The sequence below is a fragment of the Dromaius novaehollandiae genome, chromosome 1, assembly GCF_036370855.1.
Source record: "Dromaius novaehollandiae isolate bDroNov1 chromosome 1, bDroNov1.hap1, whole genome shotgun sequence".
Lineage (NCBI taxonomy): Eukaryota > Metazoa > Chordata > Aves > Casuariiformes > Dromaiidae > Dromaius > Dromaius novaehollandiae.
The window spans coordinates 34,304,317-34,323,543 of record NC_088098.1 but is presented as its reverse complement, the minus strand read 5'-3'; the positions used below and the strand labels follow the sequence as shown (position 1 = coordinate 34,323,543).

Here is a 19,227-nt window from a genome sequence, read left to right as displayed (position 1 = left end):
GATGGTTGGTCTTTATGTGCAATCATATTTTGCCTAGTCCTGTGCAAGTCTTGTACTGCGCAGTTTGCATCATGGTGAATGTGTTTTATTGTGTATCTGAATATTAATGGCTATGGTTGACTTAATTTTCCAATATTTTCAAAGGCTTTTCAGCATTTACAAGAGCCATTCACTCTGAGCAGAGTTGCAGGTCCTCAGCACCTTTGGGAAATCAGACCCTCTTGTCAGGTCTCCACAAAATCCACAGTGAGGCCCATTATTTGGCACTGTAAGATTTATGGTTTTAGAAGAAGCTGCATGATGTTATGTCTCATAGCTGAGAATTAGCATGGGCTCATACACTTAATGAGTTTTTATGTATTATAAAAACAAGGAAACAGAGTTAAGTTTTTATGTACAGCATTATTTATTGGTATTACCTCATTTTTGACTGTTTAACCTGATACTGTGAGACTTCTCTAAACTTTATATTAAAACAAGAGGTTTTTATATAGCATTTCGTCTATTTCCTTAAAGAGAAAAGACTGAAATGGTAGAAAGTAATAGAAAGGAGGAACTTTGTTACTCAGGAATTTAAAAGTTTGAAAATAGTTTACGTGTTGAATAAACTTAATCTTATTGTCTAGACAGCAGTGTGTCCTTTTCCTCTTCACTTTGAGAGGACTGCAGAAGGGAGCTCCTTTCCCGTGCGCTGGGGAAGGTCTGTGGGAGAGTCCCTCTTCTGAGCAGGTTGTGTGGCATCTTTCCCAGCTGCAGGGCTCCTGATCTGTACATGCGTGGTCCTTCTCTGGTACCTCTTAGGAGATCCACGTGAGGGAGCCCATATGCTGTGTGCACCACTGTAACTGCAGAGACTGTTGGATGAGTGTCAGGCTCATGGATGCAGGAGTGCACATGTTCCAGTCTGGTTTGCTTGAGCACCTCGTGATCAAAAGCAGCAGAGCGAGTGCCTCACCTTGACAAAACAGCACTGTTCTTAGCTGAGGCAGGTCATACCCTGAACCTCCTCACGGGCAGGTGCCCACGGTATATATAACTTTTGTGATCACAAAAGCCCACTGGAACAGCCCACTTGTCCACTCTCTTCTGTAACTCTTCTGTAAAAGCATTTTTCTAGTACATGGCACACGGCCACCTGAAAACAGATGTGCAAAATATCCTCAGTTCGGTGGCACAGCACACATAAGTGGCATGCCACAGTGAGAAAGCTGTTACTTGCAGGTTTCTCTCTTTGCTGAGAGAAGTGGCATATTCCATTTAAAGAGTACAGCTCCCTGACCACATCTCAGGAAGGCTTTTGGACTCCTGTGTTGCTTCAAAGAAATCCGTTAATAAGAACTACCTCAGGTTTACAGACATGACAATTGTGAGTGAACTGAACTATTCCCAGTGTATAACCTTAATGAACAAATGCAAGATTGTATTTCTGAGGGCAGGATCATGTGTTTGGGCTTTTCATTTAGTTCAGAGATAAAAAGCCTTGTCTGCATGATAGTTCTTCCAGTACCATCAGGAATGTGCATGCTCCATTTGGGCGCAGGTTCTGTTTCTTTCAGCAGTGCATTGAAGGAACCAATTTCTTACTGTTATTCCTGGGCTTAGTTTCTTCCCTACTCCCTGGTAATGAAATTTGAGAGTACAGTGAGAAATCTGACGTCTGCCAAGGAGAAGGGAACAATTAACCTCACTTCCAGGGCAGTTCTACAAGAGCTTCAGCCCAGCTAACGGGCTGGCACAGTCCCCTCTCCTTTCCCATTCCCGGTCACACATTTCTATTCTCTTTCTTGTGCCAGTGCTCATGTGGCCATTCAGGGAGCTGATCTGCCTGAAAACCAAGCCTACAGAAAGAAGTGATTGATTTTTAGCTTGACCCACTGTCTTCATTAGCTCATCACATGGCCACATGTGAAGAGGGTAGGACTTCACTGGTACAGTCTAAGGCTCCCTTGAGCTGCCCTGATGCTGCAGGTTGTTCCTATTACACAACATGCTGCAAGCTACAGAAAATGGCCCAAACATTTCAAAACAAAGAAAGAACCCCCAAAGCCCAAACCTCTTCTAACTGGTAAAAATTCAAGCAAAACCAAGCAAAATGGACTCAATTTGACTCAGCTGCCAGTTATCAAAGTAAGTCGCACTGCAGATAACTGGCAGCATTTGCCCAGCTGCTGTGATCAGTAGGCTGGTGTGATCAGTGCGGAGTTTCTGTACCACGTGGTGATGCACAGTGCAGACCTGGCAGTTCAGCAACGGTGTAGTGCAGGATGTTGTGCTACTTCAGTGTTCCTTCAAGGACTGTGGCTCACACTCAGCCCAGAGCTACTCGCTTATTTAGTCAATAAAGGCTGGTTTGGGGGATTTGCAGAACCTCCAGCGGCCTTTGCCTCCAGCTGAAGTTATGGATTGTCAGCACATCTGGGAAGTATTGAGTGACAAAAAGGACAATTTGGCCACAGTTTGCAACATCAGACCGGATTCACTATAGCTGTGTGTCAAGGAATAAATTACAGCTCTTGATCTCAGCAAAACCTTTTAATCCCAAATGGGAGGAGTTATCTCAGAGCAGTGTATAGACTTCTGCTGTCACCAGGCTCCCTTTGGTTTTTCATCAGAGGTAAATTTGGGCTTGGGGAGGTCCACACATGCAATACATTCCTGGATTGCTGTCTGAAGCCGAACTGTTTGACCGTCATTTTCTCCAATGAAAAAGAGGTTAGGACCTCTGCAAAACATTCCCATGATGAACTTTCAGATGCTGAGGCTCCTTGTAAGGGTTTGTACCGGTAAACTATAGGTCGCATTATCCAGAGCGAGGAACAGCCAGAGGGATGCTGATTTCACAAAATAAACTTCATACTGACTTCCTGAGGACTTACTGCTCGGTGTGTGTGTGAAGGGTTCACTTCTGGAAGCTCAGCTTTATCCTGCTTGTCAAAACCTGCTCTGTTTCATAACTCTTCCTTATTTCTTTCATTTTCCACTAATGAAAGATTGTCCTGGACATGCCAGCACTGCCTACATCAGAACACTACTTTTGTTTTTAACCAAGTTCATTTGAACAAAAATTTCAACTTGGAAAATGCCAGGACCACATCTTAATCCCATTGAAGAAAGGAACCATAGCAGAAGCCAAAAAAAGCAAAAAACAGAATGGCTCTTTGCCTAGGTTCATCATCTGAACCATCTCTAAAGGAAGATTGTGATAGAAAGAAAGGGAAGGCAAAAGCACAGAACTTGAACAGTAGGAAAGGATTATATACTAACAGTGTCTAGAGAAAGAAGAAAGAAATTTTTGACAAGCGGGCTTCTCCAAACTATTATATACATATCCAAACTGTTGCTAAACTCAATATAATAATATTGCACGCAGAAAACTCTCCGTGTTCTACAGCACGGGCCAGGTGCCTTAGGCAAATTGAGAACTCATCGCCGTTCTGGGATATGACTTTTCAGCAAATAAGTGAAGAGAAAGTCAGCAGAGACGAGGCCAGATGAAGATGCCTAAGTTATGAGTAGGCTCCATCTGTAGCCAGTGGAGAGAGGCATTTCAAGAGGGCAAGTAAATCAGACCCTAGCTGGGCTGAATTTTCTTCTACAAATGCTGGCCTCTCTCCACTGAGCATACGGGAAGTCTAGGATGAGCAGGCTTTAAAGAAGATTGTTCATTTAAGCTGGAAAATATGTGAGGCCATTCTGGGCCTTAACTCAAAAGACTAGACCTTATGAGAGTGCTGCTGTAAGCTAGGAATGAAGCTGTACAGACTCTGCTCTGACTTCTCAGATGTGCTGACAACCCGTAACTTCAGCAGTCTGAAAGCAGTCTGAACAACAGAAAAGTCGGTTGCAGAAACTGTTCAGTTCCTCATCAGAAACTGGAGGTAAGGTTATATTGCCCTTTTTTATGAACATAAATCCATTTTGCTTTGATGACCTCAAAGTATAGTTATGGAGGCTGTGGAAATCATAGGAGCCGTATTTGGCATCTGTGTAGTACCTGGAAATCTTACCATAATATATATCCCTTTACTGAGACCTGTCTCAATAGACAAATCAGCATTATTTCAGGTGAACATCTAACATACCAGTTTTTTTTACAGATACATTGGTCAAATACCCTATTTAAATAATGAATTTAGCTCTTTCATGGTAATATCTAGAATTTGCTTTGGTGAATGGCAGCATTTAAAACAAGAACAAAATGTTTTTTTAGATGGTCACAGACAAGGTTTTTAAAATCCATTAAGCAGATGCTAAAAGAGAGCAGCATTAGCAGGAAGACTTTCTAACAACTAGTCAGAAAAGAGTTGAATTTTTTTCAAAACCTTTTCACCATAAATTTTAAACACCAGTTTGCTTGGAATATAATGCTAATGCTCATTATTGAGCAGTAAATAAACTCTTACTTTCAAAGGTGCTGAGAACTTTCTTTCACTTAGATATGCTAAAGTGGAAGCATCATCCTATGAGATCCTAACAGGACTCCAGTCTGACAGTAGCTGCCGTGAGATTTCATAGTTTTTGAGAAAGTTCATTGCTTACATTTTGGCAAGAGGTATTTATTATATTGGAGTGCCAGTTAAAGCCAAAAGTGAAACACATGGACTCAATAAAGGCCCAATAATGTGACCTTTGCTGTTTGCCACACTTTTAACTTGTGTAAGTTATTGATTACACTTTCATGAGATCATAATCAGAAGGTTGTTCTTTGGTAATGGTGTGCTAGAGGAGTTTTATCCTGAACTTCAAAGCCGTCCTGTGAGGCTTAAGAACAAAGGGTTGGGAGTTTGAAGCACAACCAAAATGAATCCGTATGCATTATCTGTGTTTACCACCATGCAAGAGGTGGATTAGCATATTCTTTAGCTGTGAACTTTCTCTCATCACATCAGTTGAGCCATCATCTCTAAGGTTTGCATTTGTACTTTTGAAAAGATTCTGTTTAATTAAATGTAGTGTTTTCTCAAATCTCCATGATAACTCATCTGAATTAGTGAGTGCAATCATTTCCGTAACTGTAGAGGTTTATTGAAATTATCTGATATTCCCTGAAAAGCATAAGGCTAATTAATTCATAATAAATAAAGAAATCCAGAGCCCAAAACTGCAAACTGTCTTCAATCTACCTAAAGGTGCGCTCTCAGGGCTGGCCAACCCACATATTCACTGATTTTTCAAGCTCTGAGGGAAAAAAATAACCTCACAGTTTATTCTTGATATAGATGGAGCTGTGTAGATATGTTGCAGGTGCAGGTAGCAGGCCTGTACAGCTTTATTTTGTTAGGAACTAATGTGATGAGACAGTATTTTACCTTTTTTTTTTTTTCCTAAGGAGCAGTAATAATTTATCCCTTTTGTATTAGCCTTAGGAAATTGGCATTTTGAAAAGCCCTGATCATGAAGTCTCCACTGGAGACAGCACTGATCTTTTGCTGAGTGACAAAGGAATGAATTAGCCCTTGTGCCAGTGCAAGAAATAACTTTTCAGCAGAAAAGCTTTTACCAGTTCTCTGGATACCAGAGCAATGTATTTCATTAAATATTTCAAAATCAGTGCAGGTTTGTGTATCTTTTACTTTTTTAATCTGAACTTTTACTAGTATTTCTCCTTTTGGTGTATTGCTTGCTTCTCTCCCTTTCCCTAAAGCGGAGGTATTTAATTTTGGTCTGTGAGACATCAGAGAAAACAATTGAAAGGAAACTTGTACAGCACATCATATATATTCCAGTCTGCTTCTACCATTTCTTTTAGAGATTTTCAAGATGTAATTAGCTGTGTATACGTATCAAAACCCTAATGATTATGTCTCCTTTTAGCTTATTTTTCTTGGAAGTAGCTCTAGCAAAACAGAAATAAAATGTGTAACAGAAAACCTGTTGAACAGAAAATCTTCTAAACGTGGGGAGTTGTGCTCCCTTGCTTTCTCTTTTGTTTCTGAATAAAGCAAGGCAGAGAAGGAGCAAGAATCTCCAAGTCTTTTCTCTACGAGTAGCCATAAATTTGTCATGACTGTCTACCTAAAGCTTGTAGGTTCTTAAGAAAAATAAGGTGTTTTTCCCACATGAGTTTTTTCTTAAGAAATTCCGCACGCTGTTTGCCTTTGTAGGTGGGTACTTTAACCTGTCTGGAGACAGCTGGGGATCTGCTCCTCTGTGTGTTGCTCGCCAATTCTTTTGCCTTGTGGATGGCCCCACCGATTTCTGAGCTCCGTCCCTGTTACAGTTACTGTGGCAGGGGATTGGTTCTGATCTACACCAAAACTGTATTTTCATTAGCAGACTAGTGATGGACAGGAATGTGTAATGGGCATTCAACTTTCGGGTAGTCTGCTTTTGCTGCTTTTGAGGATGAGTTTCAAAGTTAAGGATCTGCCGGTGCGATTAGATTTTTCTTTTTCATTAGTGTCACTCCAGAACCTCACTCTTTCTGCCAAGTTCTTTAGCTTCTGGTCAGGTTGTTTTATAATGACATATTCAAACACTACAGTACTGCTATATCTCAAGATCTTGTGAGAGAAAATATCAGCCTAAAATGACCAAGTAGCCACCTTGTTTTCCATTTCTTTTAAAGGTCAGGTCAACTGCAAGAAAATTAATTGCTAAATGTAATCTAAATCTGCTACTTGACAGTGGTTTCTTCATATTACTGACCTTTAAAGTAAATTACTTCCTTGCTCCTATAGCCTTGGAAGACAGGCTAGTCTATTCTGCATAGATTTCTGGCCGCCTTTCCTGTGCAAGGCATTTGTAGACCCTTGTAATACTATCTTCCAAAATTCGGCGTTCTTTTTCATAATGATCAGGAAATGCCTCATTTTTACTGCTTTCTAAATCATTCTGTTGAAGGATCTGATCTGCCATCCACAACTTCATGCCACAGGAGACATTAAGCACCAGTTAGTCATCTTCCATGGATAAAACCGGAGGGGTTTTGTACTGTTCTTCTTACAAAGCACAAAACCATTAAACCAGCCTTTTGATATTGCTGTAAGCTGCATGTAGGGATCCAATCCACTGTTAAAAAAATCCACCTCCTCGTATGTGCACTTGAGTCCCCCTTGGTTTTCTTAACACAGAGAAAGAAGACATAAAAGAGAATCTGCAGAGCTGTGTGCATTTCACCACATCATTGGGTATCTGACACTGTAAAATATTTCATTTTTCTTTGAGATTGCCCATTCTGCTGACTTCTAATTTGGTTCTGTCTGTTTTAGAGACATAAAACTATCTCTATTTTTTTTGTTTTGTGTGCATCTCTACTTCTCTTTATCCTACTGTTTCATTCTATTCCCATGTGCCTTAGAAGCTTTCCCAACACTTTGCTGGTACTGGAAAATGGGCTGGCAACTGAGAATAAGGTTATGCTGTCTTCTGTGTAAATCAGTTTTCTCAGAGAGTATTTTTGTGAGGGTTGTGTATCACTTTCTCCATATTGTTAAGTGTGCCTCCTACTTTGGGACTGCTTCGTGAGGCTGATGGCAGGTATTTTTGAGGGTCACACTGAGGTGCAAAAAATGGTTTGCACATTCTGTGAGAAGAGTAATTAATAGTTAAGGCAAAGCTGCCTTTTCTGGCTCTGGCGGTTAGCAGAAAATTAAAGCCTTGTAGGCAGACAATTTATTATCTGCTTGTCTAAGGAGGTATCTATATGTTGTTCGTTACAGCAATGTCTAGACTGTTTTGCAGTAACAAAATGTGCTGTTGACATGCTCGTTTCTGGCCAGAATACATCAATAGCCTGGTACGCACAGTACTGATAGAGCTTCCTCCCGTTGTTGAAGTCTGTCTTGTCTTGTTTCATCTTGGAACACAGAAGATCCACTTCTCTGACCTAATGCAGTTAATATCCTGGAGAAGCAGTGGTCCCTGCTGTAAACACCTAACAAACACATACATTGTCTCGCTTTGTGATTTTATTTATGGCATACGCAGCTGTGAGCATCTGCTATGTATAATGCATGCTAAATCTTCTAGTGTGTGCATAACCAGAAATATCTATGAATCTGGGATAAAAAGGAACTCTTGATGAGTTTCTTTCTGTAAATGCCGAAAATTGGCATTAGGGTGTATATTTGTCATGTAATTGATAACAGAATAGAACATTCAGCAACGATTTTTTTTTAAATAATAAAAAGGAAACATGGTTCATTTCTTACATCTATTTACAAAGCTAACACAGATTCTCTTTTCTTTCTTAGAAAGGCTGCAAATTTCATTACGTTATTGAGCTGTGACATACAATTTAAATTACTCTGCTTTGCTTTCAGGTACTACCATTATTTCTAATCCTACATCTTTCATGTAAAATGAAGAGAACATACAGCACATTCCTGTGAATGCTTTGATTAAATATGAAACAAAAATGTGGTAGCAACAACATGGCATTTAAGCAATGAGACAACTGTAACAGTAGATCTTCCACTGAAGACTGGAGTTTTGTAGGAATTTTAAGAGTATATCATTTAAAACCCAACTGCCAACAGATGTTCTCTGCAATAGTTGTTAGAGGGTTTCATTATTTTTATAACCTTTTAAATTCCTCTGATTTATAGAAAACTTCCATTTAAAGTCCATAAAAGTTAATCCTGACCCTGGAATTATTTACCTAAAATGAAATTTCCTCCATTTGCTGAGGGCTTTCCCCACATGGGGAACTGTTAAAAGGTAGCCATGTAGGGCTACCTGCTGCCTAAAGGCACCACAGTCCCCAGACTGTTCACACAAGGTCTACAGAGGCCTTTGCCTCTGTTTCTGAGGGTCTCAAATGATTTTTTCCCACATATGTAAAGAGTATTCTTCCTCAAGTGCATACTGAAGTCAAGCCAAAACCAAAAATTCTCCCACACATGTAGAGTGTGCAATTGTCAAAGACCAACAATTCATAGCAAACCTCGCTTTCTCCATCACATCTAATACCACCATTCCTGTAAGATTTTTAGCTTCAATACCATTTTTTGCCCCTCAAGTGACAGACAGGTCATAGACTGGCTTCAAAAAAAGTCACAAGAATGTTTTGTATAATGGAAAAGGGATTATAGATTGTTTTTTCCTCATTATCTCTCAACAATATCTGAAGAAATTTCATTCACACTACCAGGTCACTCACAATGACCATTTACAGTATTAATTATGCTAGTCAGTGGGCAATATTAAATTATCTAGATTTTAATTGCACAGCCCTATCTCGTCAATTAAGCATCAAGACTAAATTTCATGCTAGGCTGAAGCCTAGTAAATATTTGTTGAGAGTGTGTTGTTTGCTTTTCAGTCATGCTGATTAATGCAAGTTAATTGGCGATCAACTCAAATTACAGCAGGACAATACTGGAGACTAGAGGTAGAGACTGTGTCAAGACAGATTGCCTTCAAACAGATAGGATTTGTGGCAGCCAAATCTTATTTCAGATTCATGTTGGAGGAGTTAAACCACTCTCCTCCTCTGCGCAGCCTCTCTAGACTGTGATTTTTGTGTGTTATTTTTAAATCAAAATTTAACCAACTCAGTCTAGCACACATGATTTACAAACATACTCTGTAGCACACAGTTTAAAAATTTTGAAATCATGCTAGCTGGATCTACTTGAGGTGTTTCAGGACTTCTTAGATAATACCATTGTAAGAAGTTCAATTTTTATAAGCTAAACAGATACATGAATATTTGTACATAAGTGGTGAGAGCAGGCATCTTGCCTCAATGCAAAGAGTGGTTTTCCTCTTGAGAAGCCTGATGCTTGTGCAGTGTCTCTTGCCACCTTTTAAATATGTGAGCAGAACTTACTCCAGCCTCCAACATGTCATTACTGTGCATCTATTCTGATTAAAAGAACTCCTCCCTTGAAAGGCGGTAAGTATTGTGACTCCTGTAGCCATCAGTTCCCTTTTCCTCAGTGAACTTTCCTTTTGTCTTTGTCCTTAGACATCACTTTGACTCTCTAGAAGTTGGATTTCCAGTTCCTTTCTTATCCGTCAGGACTCTGGCTCACAAACTGATCTGCTACAGTAGCATCCCTGGGCAGCCTGCTCTAACTGACCCTGCTTGAGCAGGGGGTTTGGACCAGATGATCTCCAGAGGTGTCTTCCAGTCCCAACTATTCTGTGGTTCTGTGATCACTAGGATGGAAACGTGGGAGGGGAGCTATTTGGTTTAGTAACCAGTTATTGTTTACTAGAATAGTAAGAACATAATGTTTTAATAACCCAACCCATTATGACCTGGTTTAGATGTAACCAAACATCAAAGCTAACCAATGAGAAACAGACAGTACGGCATTGACTTTGTTACTGTAGTATTCTATAGATGCGTAGAGAGCCTATAATTATTTTTTTGAACCAAAGATTTATTTGAAAACAAAAATGTTCACAATCTAAGACTTTATGGCTTGTTTTCATATTTTGGCATGGTATGCTGTATTGGAAAAAAATTTCTTTAATTAAAAGCAGCCTTTTGAATATTACCCCAGATTTCAGTTTTGATCTCTGATTTTACTACTTCTCTCCATGTCCCCTCTCCTTCCCACGTATCCTCCATGTGTTTAAGCCACCCTTAACTTTCATTGCTTCCTGCTCTGCTTTTTCTACTATGAGTCCTTTGAGATCTCCACCCCTATGTGACACCCTGTGAAGACACCATCTGTGCTGAGTATAGCCCCTCAAAGCTTTCTGCATGCTGTTTGGGGTCTCTTTGCCGTCCCCAAAGACAGCCCAGGCTGGATGTGCTGCCGGGGTTGATCAGGACTTTCATAACAACCTTTCCACCCAGCTTTCGCGTGCTTTGCAGGTGTCACCAAGACCTAGGAGGGAGATGGTCTCTCGCACACTGTCAGTGCTTCTGCTGGTGCTCAGGTTAGCAGGGAAGAAACAATAACTTTGATATACAGGTAGTTAGGGTTTGGGCAGGACAGCATGGGGCTGAGATGTCTAGGACCGTAGGAAAAGGGGACACCCTGGCACCGTGGGAGGGCCAGAGGCAGCAGCACACAGGGAATAAAGAAGTAAACAGGATCAGTGGGGAGCAAAAGCAAGAGACAGGCTGAAGAAAACAAGAGCAAAAAGGAAATGGGGCAGTCTGGGTATAAGAAGTGTCTATGTTATCTGTAACTTCTGAACACTTCCATGGAGACCCTGGAACTGAGCACAGCAGTCACTGGTCTCTATGTCCATCTCCTGTTAGTATGTAGTTAAGAAACCTACATTTTTTTTTCTCTTTTGAGTGCTTTTCAAGGAGGGTAAGCACTTCCTACTACTACCAATTATTCTGTTAGCTTAAGTGATAGAGGTCTATGCTATGAACCTTCATAGTTTGGCAGGATGGAATTCATATCATTTTGATTGTTTCTTTTAATGGAAGAATGCTCTGAAAATTATTTTTAAAGGCAGTTTTAAACCCTGATTTTAAGAAGTACCAAAATAGTGGCTGCCCATGTCATTAGTTGTGGAGTTTGCAAGATGTGTAGTACCTTGTGCAGGGATATTACAGGAGAAAAAGGACAGTCTTCTGGCTAAAGACATTGACTGCCATCTTGTAGAAATGAATTGATTGCCATTTATTGGTCCAAAGTTCTTGTCAAATTTTGGCTTAAAATCTCTCTTTACTTCACTACCCTAGCTATGAAGCAGGCACAACAGTACTGTCTAATTCCACTGAGCAGCAAAACACATTTTGCCAATGTTCTTGCTAAGACCTCAAGTGCTTTTCTGAAAGCACATAAAAATACCTGTAACATTCACGATCCCTTATATGCTTCAGGGTAAATGAGACTTTAGGGAAAGAATTCATTTCCACCATCTTTCAACATCTGCAGTTGTGCCTTAGGGAATGCCTGTCTCCATTAATGTAGTGGAAGCCGCATACATCTCAGGTGCAAAGCAGTGTATACATCTGCACCAAAGACACCTAGCACTAGACAAGAGGAATCCCACTTTGCATCATATATGAAGAAATATTGAACAGATTGCTCAACAGTGAGGCCAGGGTCCTATGAAAGAAAGTACCACGGACTGCCACCTGTGCTACAGTGCAGATGCATGTAGGAAGTAGGACTAAAGTAATGGAAAGTAGTTTTCTGATCATGCCAGTACCTTCTGGGGATAGGCAAAACAAATCATTTATGTTGAGGTAAATAAGGAGCAACATGAAGCCAGCTCTGGAGGAGAGCTCTCAGCTTCACTCCTGGAACAATGTAAGGAACTGAGGCAATGTTGAACAAGCCAATGCCGAACTACAAGCAAGCAAGGTGTGGCAGCACGGTATTCCAGTAACATGGCTACTCATCGTCTCACACTGTTTCCCCAAGGCAATGCACTGTGCTGCACATATCAAACAGGAACAAGCTTGAATATCCTCAAGCCACAGTTGCTTCATGCAGTGTGGGTATGTCCTTTAAGCTGCGCCAGTGGTGCAGGCAGGTCGTCCAGGCTCACTGGTCAGTTTGGTGAGAATTCTGCCCCCCAAAACACCTTCAAGAATTAGCCCGTTGTTGATACCGCTCTTTGCGGTCCATTAGATAAAAGGTGTGGCTTGTAAAATATGTCTTCCCTGTGTAACATAAGTTCACTGTATGCAAGCCATTTTCCTTGCTGTTATGCTGCATCCTGATTACTGTGTGGTCACTTGTCAGTCTCTCAGATATGAAGAAATTATATGAAAGATTCACTCAGGGAAATAATAGAAACAAATCCAGCAAATGGCATAAAGACTAAAAGTGTAGTATTTTTCTGCTATAGTTTAAATGCTGAATAGTTTGCTTTGGTGAATGCAATTAAAATACGTGTTGATTTCACATGTGTTTTGTCATAGGCTGAGTACTTCTATGAGTTCCTGTCTTTGCGCTCTTTGGATAAAGGCATAATGGCTGATCCGACTATAAATATCCCTCTACTTGGAACAGTTCCTCATAAAGCATCAGGTTTGTACTGTCGATATTATAAATTGTGTTCTTGTAAAAAATATTCCACTGCAAATAAAATCTAAATGTCTTATTATGAATTGTACTCTTTATTGCTAAAGAAATGCTTGCCACACTGCTTGACAGTGGATAGTTTATGAGTGCCTTGCCAGACTACAGCAGCATATTTTGTCTAAGCCAAGTCACATGAAGCTTTTATGTGTAAAGCAGCAGAAATTTGTCCAAAAAATGATAAAATTCATGCATTTGAAACATTATTATTACTTAAGTCGTGCAACTTTTGGACAACACAATCTTTGATCACCGTAAGAAATCGTTATCAAATTATACTCTTTCTTAGAGATTGCAGTTTGTGAGCATTATACTTTCAGTTGGGGTCTGATGCTGTCATCAGGCTTTAGGCTCAGAGATGTGTTCTCATTTAGGGTATTGCTGTTTACCACTTTTCCTTTAGCTGTGCATTATCCATCCTCTGCTGGAGCTTATAGCTCTGAGTAGAGGTTGACCCAAGGCGCTCGAGCGCTCAAGAACCACCACAGTGCAAAGTGAGCCAGGTTAGTTACAACAGCCTTTCATGAGAGGTTATCTAATCTACTCAACTTTGCTCTGCAGTGGATGAGTAACCGTCTACATGATCTGCTCCAGAGACAATATGTGGGAGTGGTAGTCTCTGGCAGAAGGATGGAAACGAACATGTGGATGATGGCAGTGTCTTAGGGTATAGTTTCATGACCAGCCTTAGCCAACCTAAGACTGTCTTGGTAAAAAATGGGAAAGAAGTGAGAAATGGAACAAGAGAATGATGTAGCTGTATGTAGATCAAAGAAGTGGAGCTCTGATGTGCAAGTCTACATCTTTGACTAGTCTTGTTTTTGTCTTCTCCTTTTTATGTATAAGTTCTGAATGCTTGTATTTCATATGTTCCATTTTCAGCTTGTACTGGAGTGATATTGAAGTGATGTCGCAGCATGGCTTTTTGCTGTGGCACCTGGAATTTAGTGCAAACATTTGAACTTTCCATTAACTGTGGATTGAGTGAGTGGTGTTGAAAATGGATTTGGGTGAATAGAAGAGAGTGACAATATTTGTACTATAATTGCTGTAATTTAATTGATTGCAAGCCAATAGCTTTGCAAGTAAAGAAAGTTACTCTAAAAGTAACAAAAAAGACACAAAGGCAAAATTCTTCTTAGGCAAAGTTCTTATCTCCATATAAAGAAGGTGAGATATGTGGGAAGCTCTGCAGTCAACACCCTTTAATCATAAACTAGTGTTCTAGTTTGATTTTTCAATATTTAGAAAAGCTAGATCAAAATGATCCCCTTCTGACTCTGTTTAGGAAGGCATATGCCAGAGAAGAGATCTCATAGTTCCAGCAAAAGTCCTGTTAACTGTCATGATGGGAAGTCTGATTAAAAGCAAAATGGACCAACCCTGTTTGTAGCACTGGTAGCTGAGTTCCAAGAGTAATATGGATATGTCCATGGTGTTTCCTTATGTTGAGCATGTGTAGTGCACCATGTACACAGTGTACAGTAAGCTGTATTTCAGTCATGTTTGGCATTATAATGCATCTGGTGTTTAACAGCAGTTGGTAATCAGCACACGTACAGTATTTGAGGCATCTACAGAATTTAACAGTGAGCCACTAGTGTGATGGTATTTTTTTATGATGGCTGCTAGCTGACCTTAATTAACTAAGCAGCCTTAAATAAATGCATTCTATAAAAATAGTGAATGGTTGCTACTTTGTAGTTATTTTTATGGTTTATGTGTTCACAAACCATTTTGAAAATCAAGTCTAATTTGGCCTGAATCTATCAATCGTTTTTCTACACATATGCATGCCAGAAAAAAATCAGTGACAAGTTTGTATTTAATAACAAATCAATAGTAGGAAGTTATTTCTTGAAAAAGCGTTTTAGCCCAGAAAGGTTATACTAATACAATTAAAGGGGAATAAAAGAGGAAAGACAGCTATATTAGACACAAGAGAGTGGTAAACAAGAATGATGATGACGATTGAATACCTTACTCAGAGGTAGTTCAACCAAGTGTTACATGAAATTTTAGTGATATCACTCTTGTCAAAATCAGTAGACTTTTAAAGCTTCTGTGAGGATAGTTGCCTATCACCAGTAAAGCAAAAGAATGGCTTTAGTGGATTAGGGCCTTTCTAGCCTGGATCTTGTGGCCAACAGTGGCCATAAGCAGACCTGCAGAAGAGCAAAAAGAGTAAAAGCATATGTGTACCTCATAGCCTCTGACTAGCTTCAGCTCAGAGGGATTTCCTGAGTCTCAGGTGGTTTGTCTTTTTTTGTAACCCTGCTTGGGTTGCAGGTAAACTTTTGGTGTCTCCAGTCCCTTTGGCAGGATGTTCCACTGCCTCCTCTTGCACGAAGAGCCGCCTCCTGTCCTTTGAGTCTGGCTGATACTAGCTTCATTTGATGGGCTCTAGTGCTTGTACTGGTAGAGACAACGAACAGCCAGCCACTGCTGCCAGTCGTATCCATGCCAGTCATGATTTTAAACATCTGTTCTTCAAAACTAAGTTCTCTAATTCTTCTTTTTTCTAGGCTGGAGAGTCCTAGCATACTCAGTTGCTCCTCACTGGACACAACCTTGTTGGCTTCCCTCAATCTTTTTTAATCCAGTAAACCCTTCTTGAGATAAGGAATCAAATTCTCCTTGAATTTAAATTAGATCTAGATTTAAATTTAGATTTAAATTAAATTAGATCTAAATTACTTAGGTTCCTTTGGCTCCTTTGAAAATCCCGTCCCCAAATCCCAGGGTTGCTGCCTGATTCCACACTTAGAGCATTGTTCATGTTGCACCTAGCCACATAGTAAAATATAAATATATGATAGGAAGGCTTGAGAAGATGCCTTTCAGTGAGAGTTCAAAGAGCTGAGACTACTTAGCTTATCAAAAAAAAGATGTCTGAGAGGAGCCTTGATTATTGTGCAAATAACTGCCCAGTGAGAAAAGATTGGCTGCTCATTTCACAGGGGAAGGCCTACTAATATCTAGTGGTTCAGACTAAAGTCATCAAGTTCAAAGCTAGGTCAGGCATTTTTGATAGTGACAGTGATTTCCTCCCTTGACCACCACAGGGAGGAAAGTCAGACTAGCTGTCGGTCTCAACATGACCGTACCCAAAGGAAATGTAATGGCCTGCAATTAAAAAGGAGATGGTCCCCTAAGTGCTCAGAGCTGGCCAGCACCATGTTGGTGCCAAGACAGCACCAAGCAAGTCAGCGTGTCTCCACAGCATCAGAACCCACCCGGAGGCTCAGGTCCGTACAGCGGAGTGGCCCCGCCAGGGCGGTACGGTGCTCGAGCCAATAGCCCTTCTGCCTGGTAGGGGAGACTAACCAGGCAGAGCGCCGTGCTGATACATCCCGGCTGCTTCTGGCTCTGAATCAAGCTCAGCTGGATCCATCCATGGTAAACAGGCACATCTTTGCCATGTGTGGGGTACATGTGCCCTGAGTCCATGGGCCAGACTCAGGACTCCTCCTCTCTGCCCCTGCCAGTATTGCAACACCTGAAACATAGGGGCTGAGCCACCAAAGGTGCGGAAGCTCTGTCTGCAGAGAGACTGGCGCCTTCCCCAGGTGCAGCAGTATCTCCGCTTGCTCTCTGCCGTGCTGACCGAGATGAACTGTGGGCTACAAGGTATGGTCAATGTCCACTCTCCTCTGGACAGCAAGTGCCTGCTTCTGTTAGGACTGGAAATTCAGAGACATCCCTTAAGAAATCCCACTCCTTGGACTGGCTTTTGGTGGTGCCTTTTGCATGTTAAACAAGTGGGTAAAGCCCAAAAAGTAGAAGACCTGTCATGTAAATACAGGAGTATTTACAACTTCAGCCTCTCTGTAATGGAGACATTCTAGTGAATCTTTGTTTTCTGTAACAGAAAGAAAAGGCCTTAGCTCCCAGACGGAAGGGATTAAACCCGCATCCTCCGCATCCCAGTAGAGCATTCAAACTACCAGCTAAAATTAAATTAGAAATCACTGGGTTTCCTTAGATTCCTTTTAAAATTAGTTAAGTTTTCCTCACCTCTGCTAGAGCTGTCTGCTCCGTGGCCCTGGACACAAGCACTGCAGAGGATACAGAAATATAAACGTGCAAGAGAGACAATTCTTGGCCTGGTGACTTGGGACCATAGCTAGCAGTGGAAAGCCCTGAACTGTGGATCCCCTCTCGCTTACTTGCAGCCAATGATGGGCAAACGTAAACTGCATCCTGAATCCAGGAAAGGGCGACTAGCGCTGAGCTTTGCCCTGCCACAGCCCTGCTCACCCTTCCTGCAGGCCGCGAGCGCGTGGCCACGTTTCTGGGTGCAAGGGACCTTTGCTCTGCGCTGTGTGTCGAACGCAGCTAAGCCTTACCCCAGCATGCCTAGGAGGGGGCCTTTAGCCCTAGGGGATATCTGCCTGGTCTTTGCCCTGCACTTAAACCCACAGGCTGACATAATTCACAGCCAAATCTCTGGGGAGATCAGGATTTTGCTACTGATTCCATGAAACCTAGATATAGCCCATAGTGCCAGCTCTAAATTTCTGCCGTATCTTCCTTCCCATAGCTGTTAGATCAGCTAAATCACACACATGCTAACACAAGTCTCCTGAGCACTTGGGTCTCTTGAATTATTTCCTACATTTGAGCTGGAGGAAGGTTACTACAGTTTAAGAAGTGCACTGCATTTAAACTGGTTTTAATCCCCTGTAAGAATTTTCTTCTTACCACATGATTACATGTTTTTTGCAAGTCTTTTAAAAGATCGGTGTAAAAGCCCCTCGATAATGAAATTGCTTTATAGTGAAGACTACAACAGGCCTTTCACTCTGTAGGATGTATCAGAAGCAGAATGTGTTTTAGCAATAAATTATTCTGTATTTTATCAAGGCAACAAATAACAAAAATTACCCAATTATGACTTGCAAAATTTTTTATAGCAAGCAATTTAAATCAAACCAAATGTAAGGCTGTTAGCTCAATATTTTGTTCTGAAATCTTAGGCCGACTCCAGAAAAAAATGAATAAAAGATTACTATTAGTTGGATCTAATCTATAAACGAGCTAGGAGGAGCCAGTTTTGAAGAAAAGAGATAATTGTTTCATCTGAAGATTATTTAAGATCAATTGTGACAATCATAGAGCAGCATTCCATAGCTCTGAGGTATGAGGCTTGCTGCCTCATTAAAATACTCCAGATTTACTGGCCTTAATTATTTACTTAGGCTCTTTGTAGTTCAAAAGTGTTTGAATACTTTTCCTGGAGAGCCAGTCTCCAACTATCCATTACACTTGACAAGTTCTGTCAGAAAGTGATGTGTCTTTGTATTCTTTTTAAATATTTGCACCCATGATTTTATTTATTAAGTGTACCATTTTGCCAGCACTATACAGAGTAAGTTTTGGTTAAATCAGTATTTCATTTAAGTGTGAATTGCAATATCCGAAACAGCAAAACACATCGTGTAATATTTTTTCAAAAATGTGTGAGATGTTTTTGCAGAAGTGATGTGAGAGCCAGTAACATTTAGACTTAGAAGTGATCAAGTCAGCTCAAGAAATTAAATATAGGCTTCCAGGTCATTTAGGTGATATTGACAGTTGTGTCCTTAGATAACTCCACATGAGTAATTGCGTTGTCTGCAGGCAGAAGTATGTTTGCCTTAAGATTGCTGTCTACACTGCAGACTATTGGGGTTATGTCAGTAAATGAGGCCAGGCTCATCGCTCATGCTGCTGTAGCTCCAGTCCTGGAGTCGGGTATCAATAAGGTGGCCTGCATATCTCTATGTTACATTTTTTCATCAGTGGCTATGCTCTGAAGTTTAAATGTAAATACTTATAATCTATATTTTTAGTATTTCAATGTATGTTTTTATTTACACATATATGAAATAATAATAATTATTATTATTATTCTCCTCTTAGTTGTTCAGGTTGGATTTCCTTGCCTTGGGAAACAGGATGGAGTCGCTGCGTTTGAAGTTAATGTGATCATAATGAATTCAGAAGGCAACATTATTCTCCAGACACCGCAGAACGCCATCTTCTTCAAAACCTGTCAGCAAGGTAACGCTTAAGAGGACATGACTAAATACCATTAGACTAGGTCATGTAACTCATGTTGCGTTCAGAGTAATGGCTAGGCAAGATGGAAATAGAGTGGTCACACAATCTCTAGCAAGGATCATGAATTTCAGGCTGTTCAGGTTCTGTCTGTGGATTTGTTGTTCATTTACTATGTGATAAACCTTTTCCTTAATGTGAACTACATCTTGCTTAAGAGACTGTTGTAGGC

General features: G+C 40.6%; 1 protein-coding gene across 2 annotated transcripts in view; it reads left to right on the top strand.

The window, feature by feature from the left end:
* Positions 1-19,227, top strand: part of WIF1 (WNT inhibitory factor 1) — a 51,421-nt gene that overhangs the window by 14,990 nt on the left and 17,204 nt on the right. For both annotated transcript variants that reach the window (XM_026092414.2, XM_026092412.2), the window contains exons 3-4: positions 12,794-12,902; positions 18,858-18,998. In XM_026092414.2, the coding sequence (XP_025948199.1) occupies positions 12,794-12,902; positions 18,858-18,998 (250 nt within the window). The remainder of the gene's footprint in view (positions 1-12,793; positions 12,903-18,857; positions 18,999-19,227) is intronic.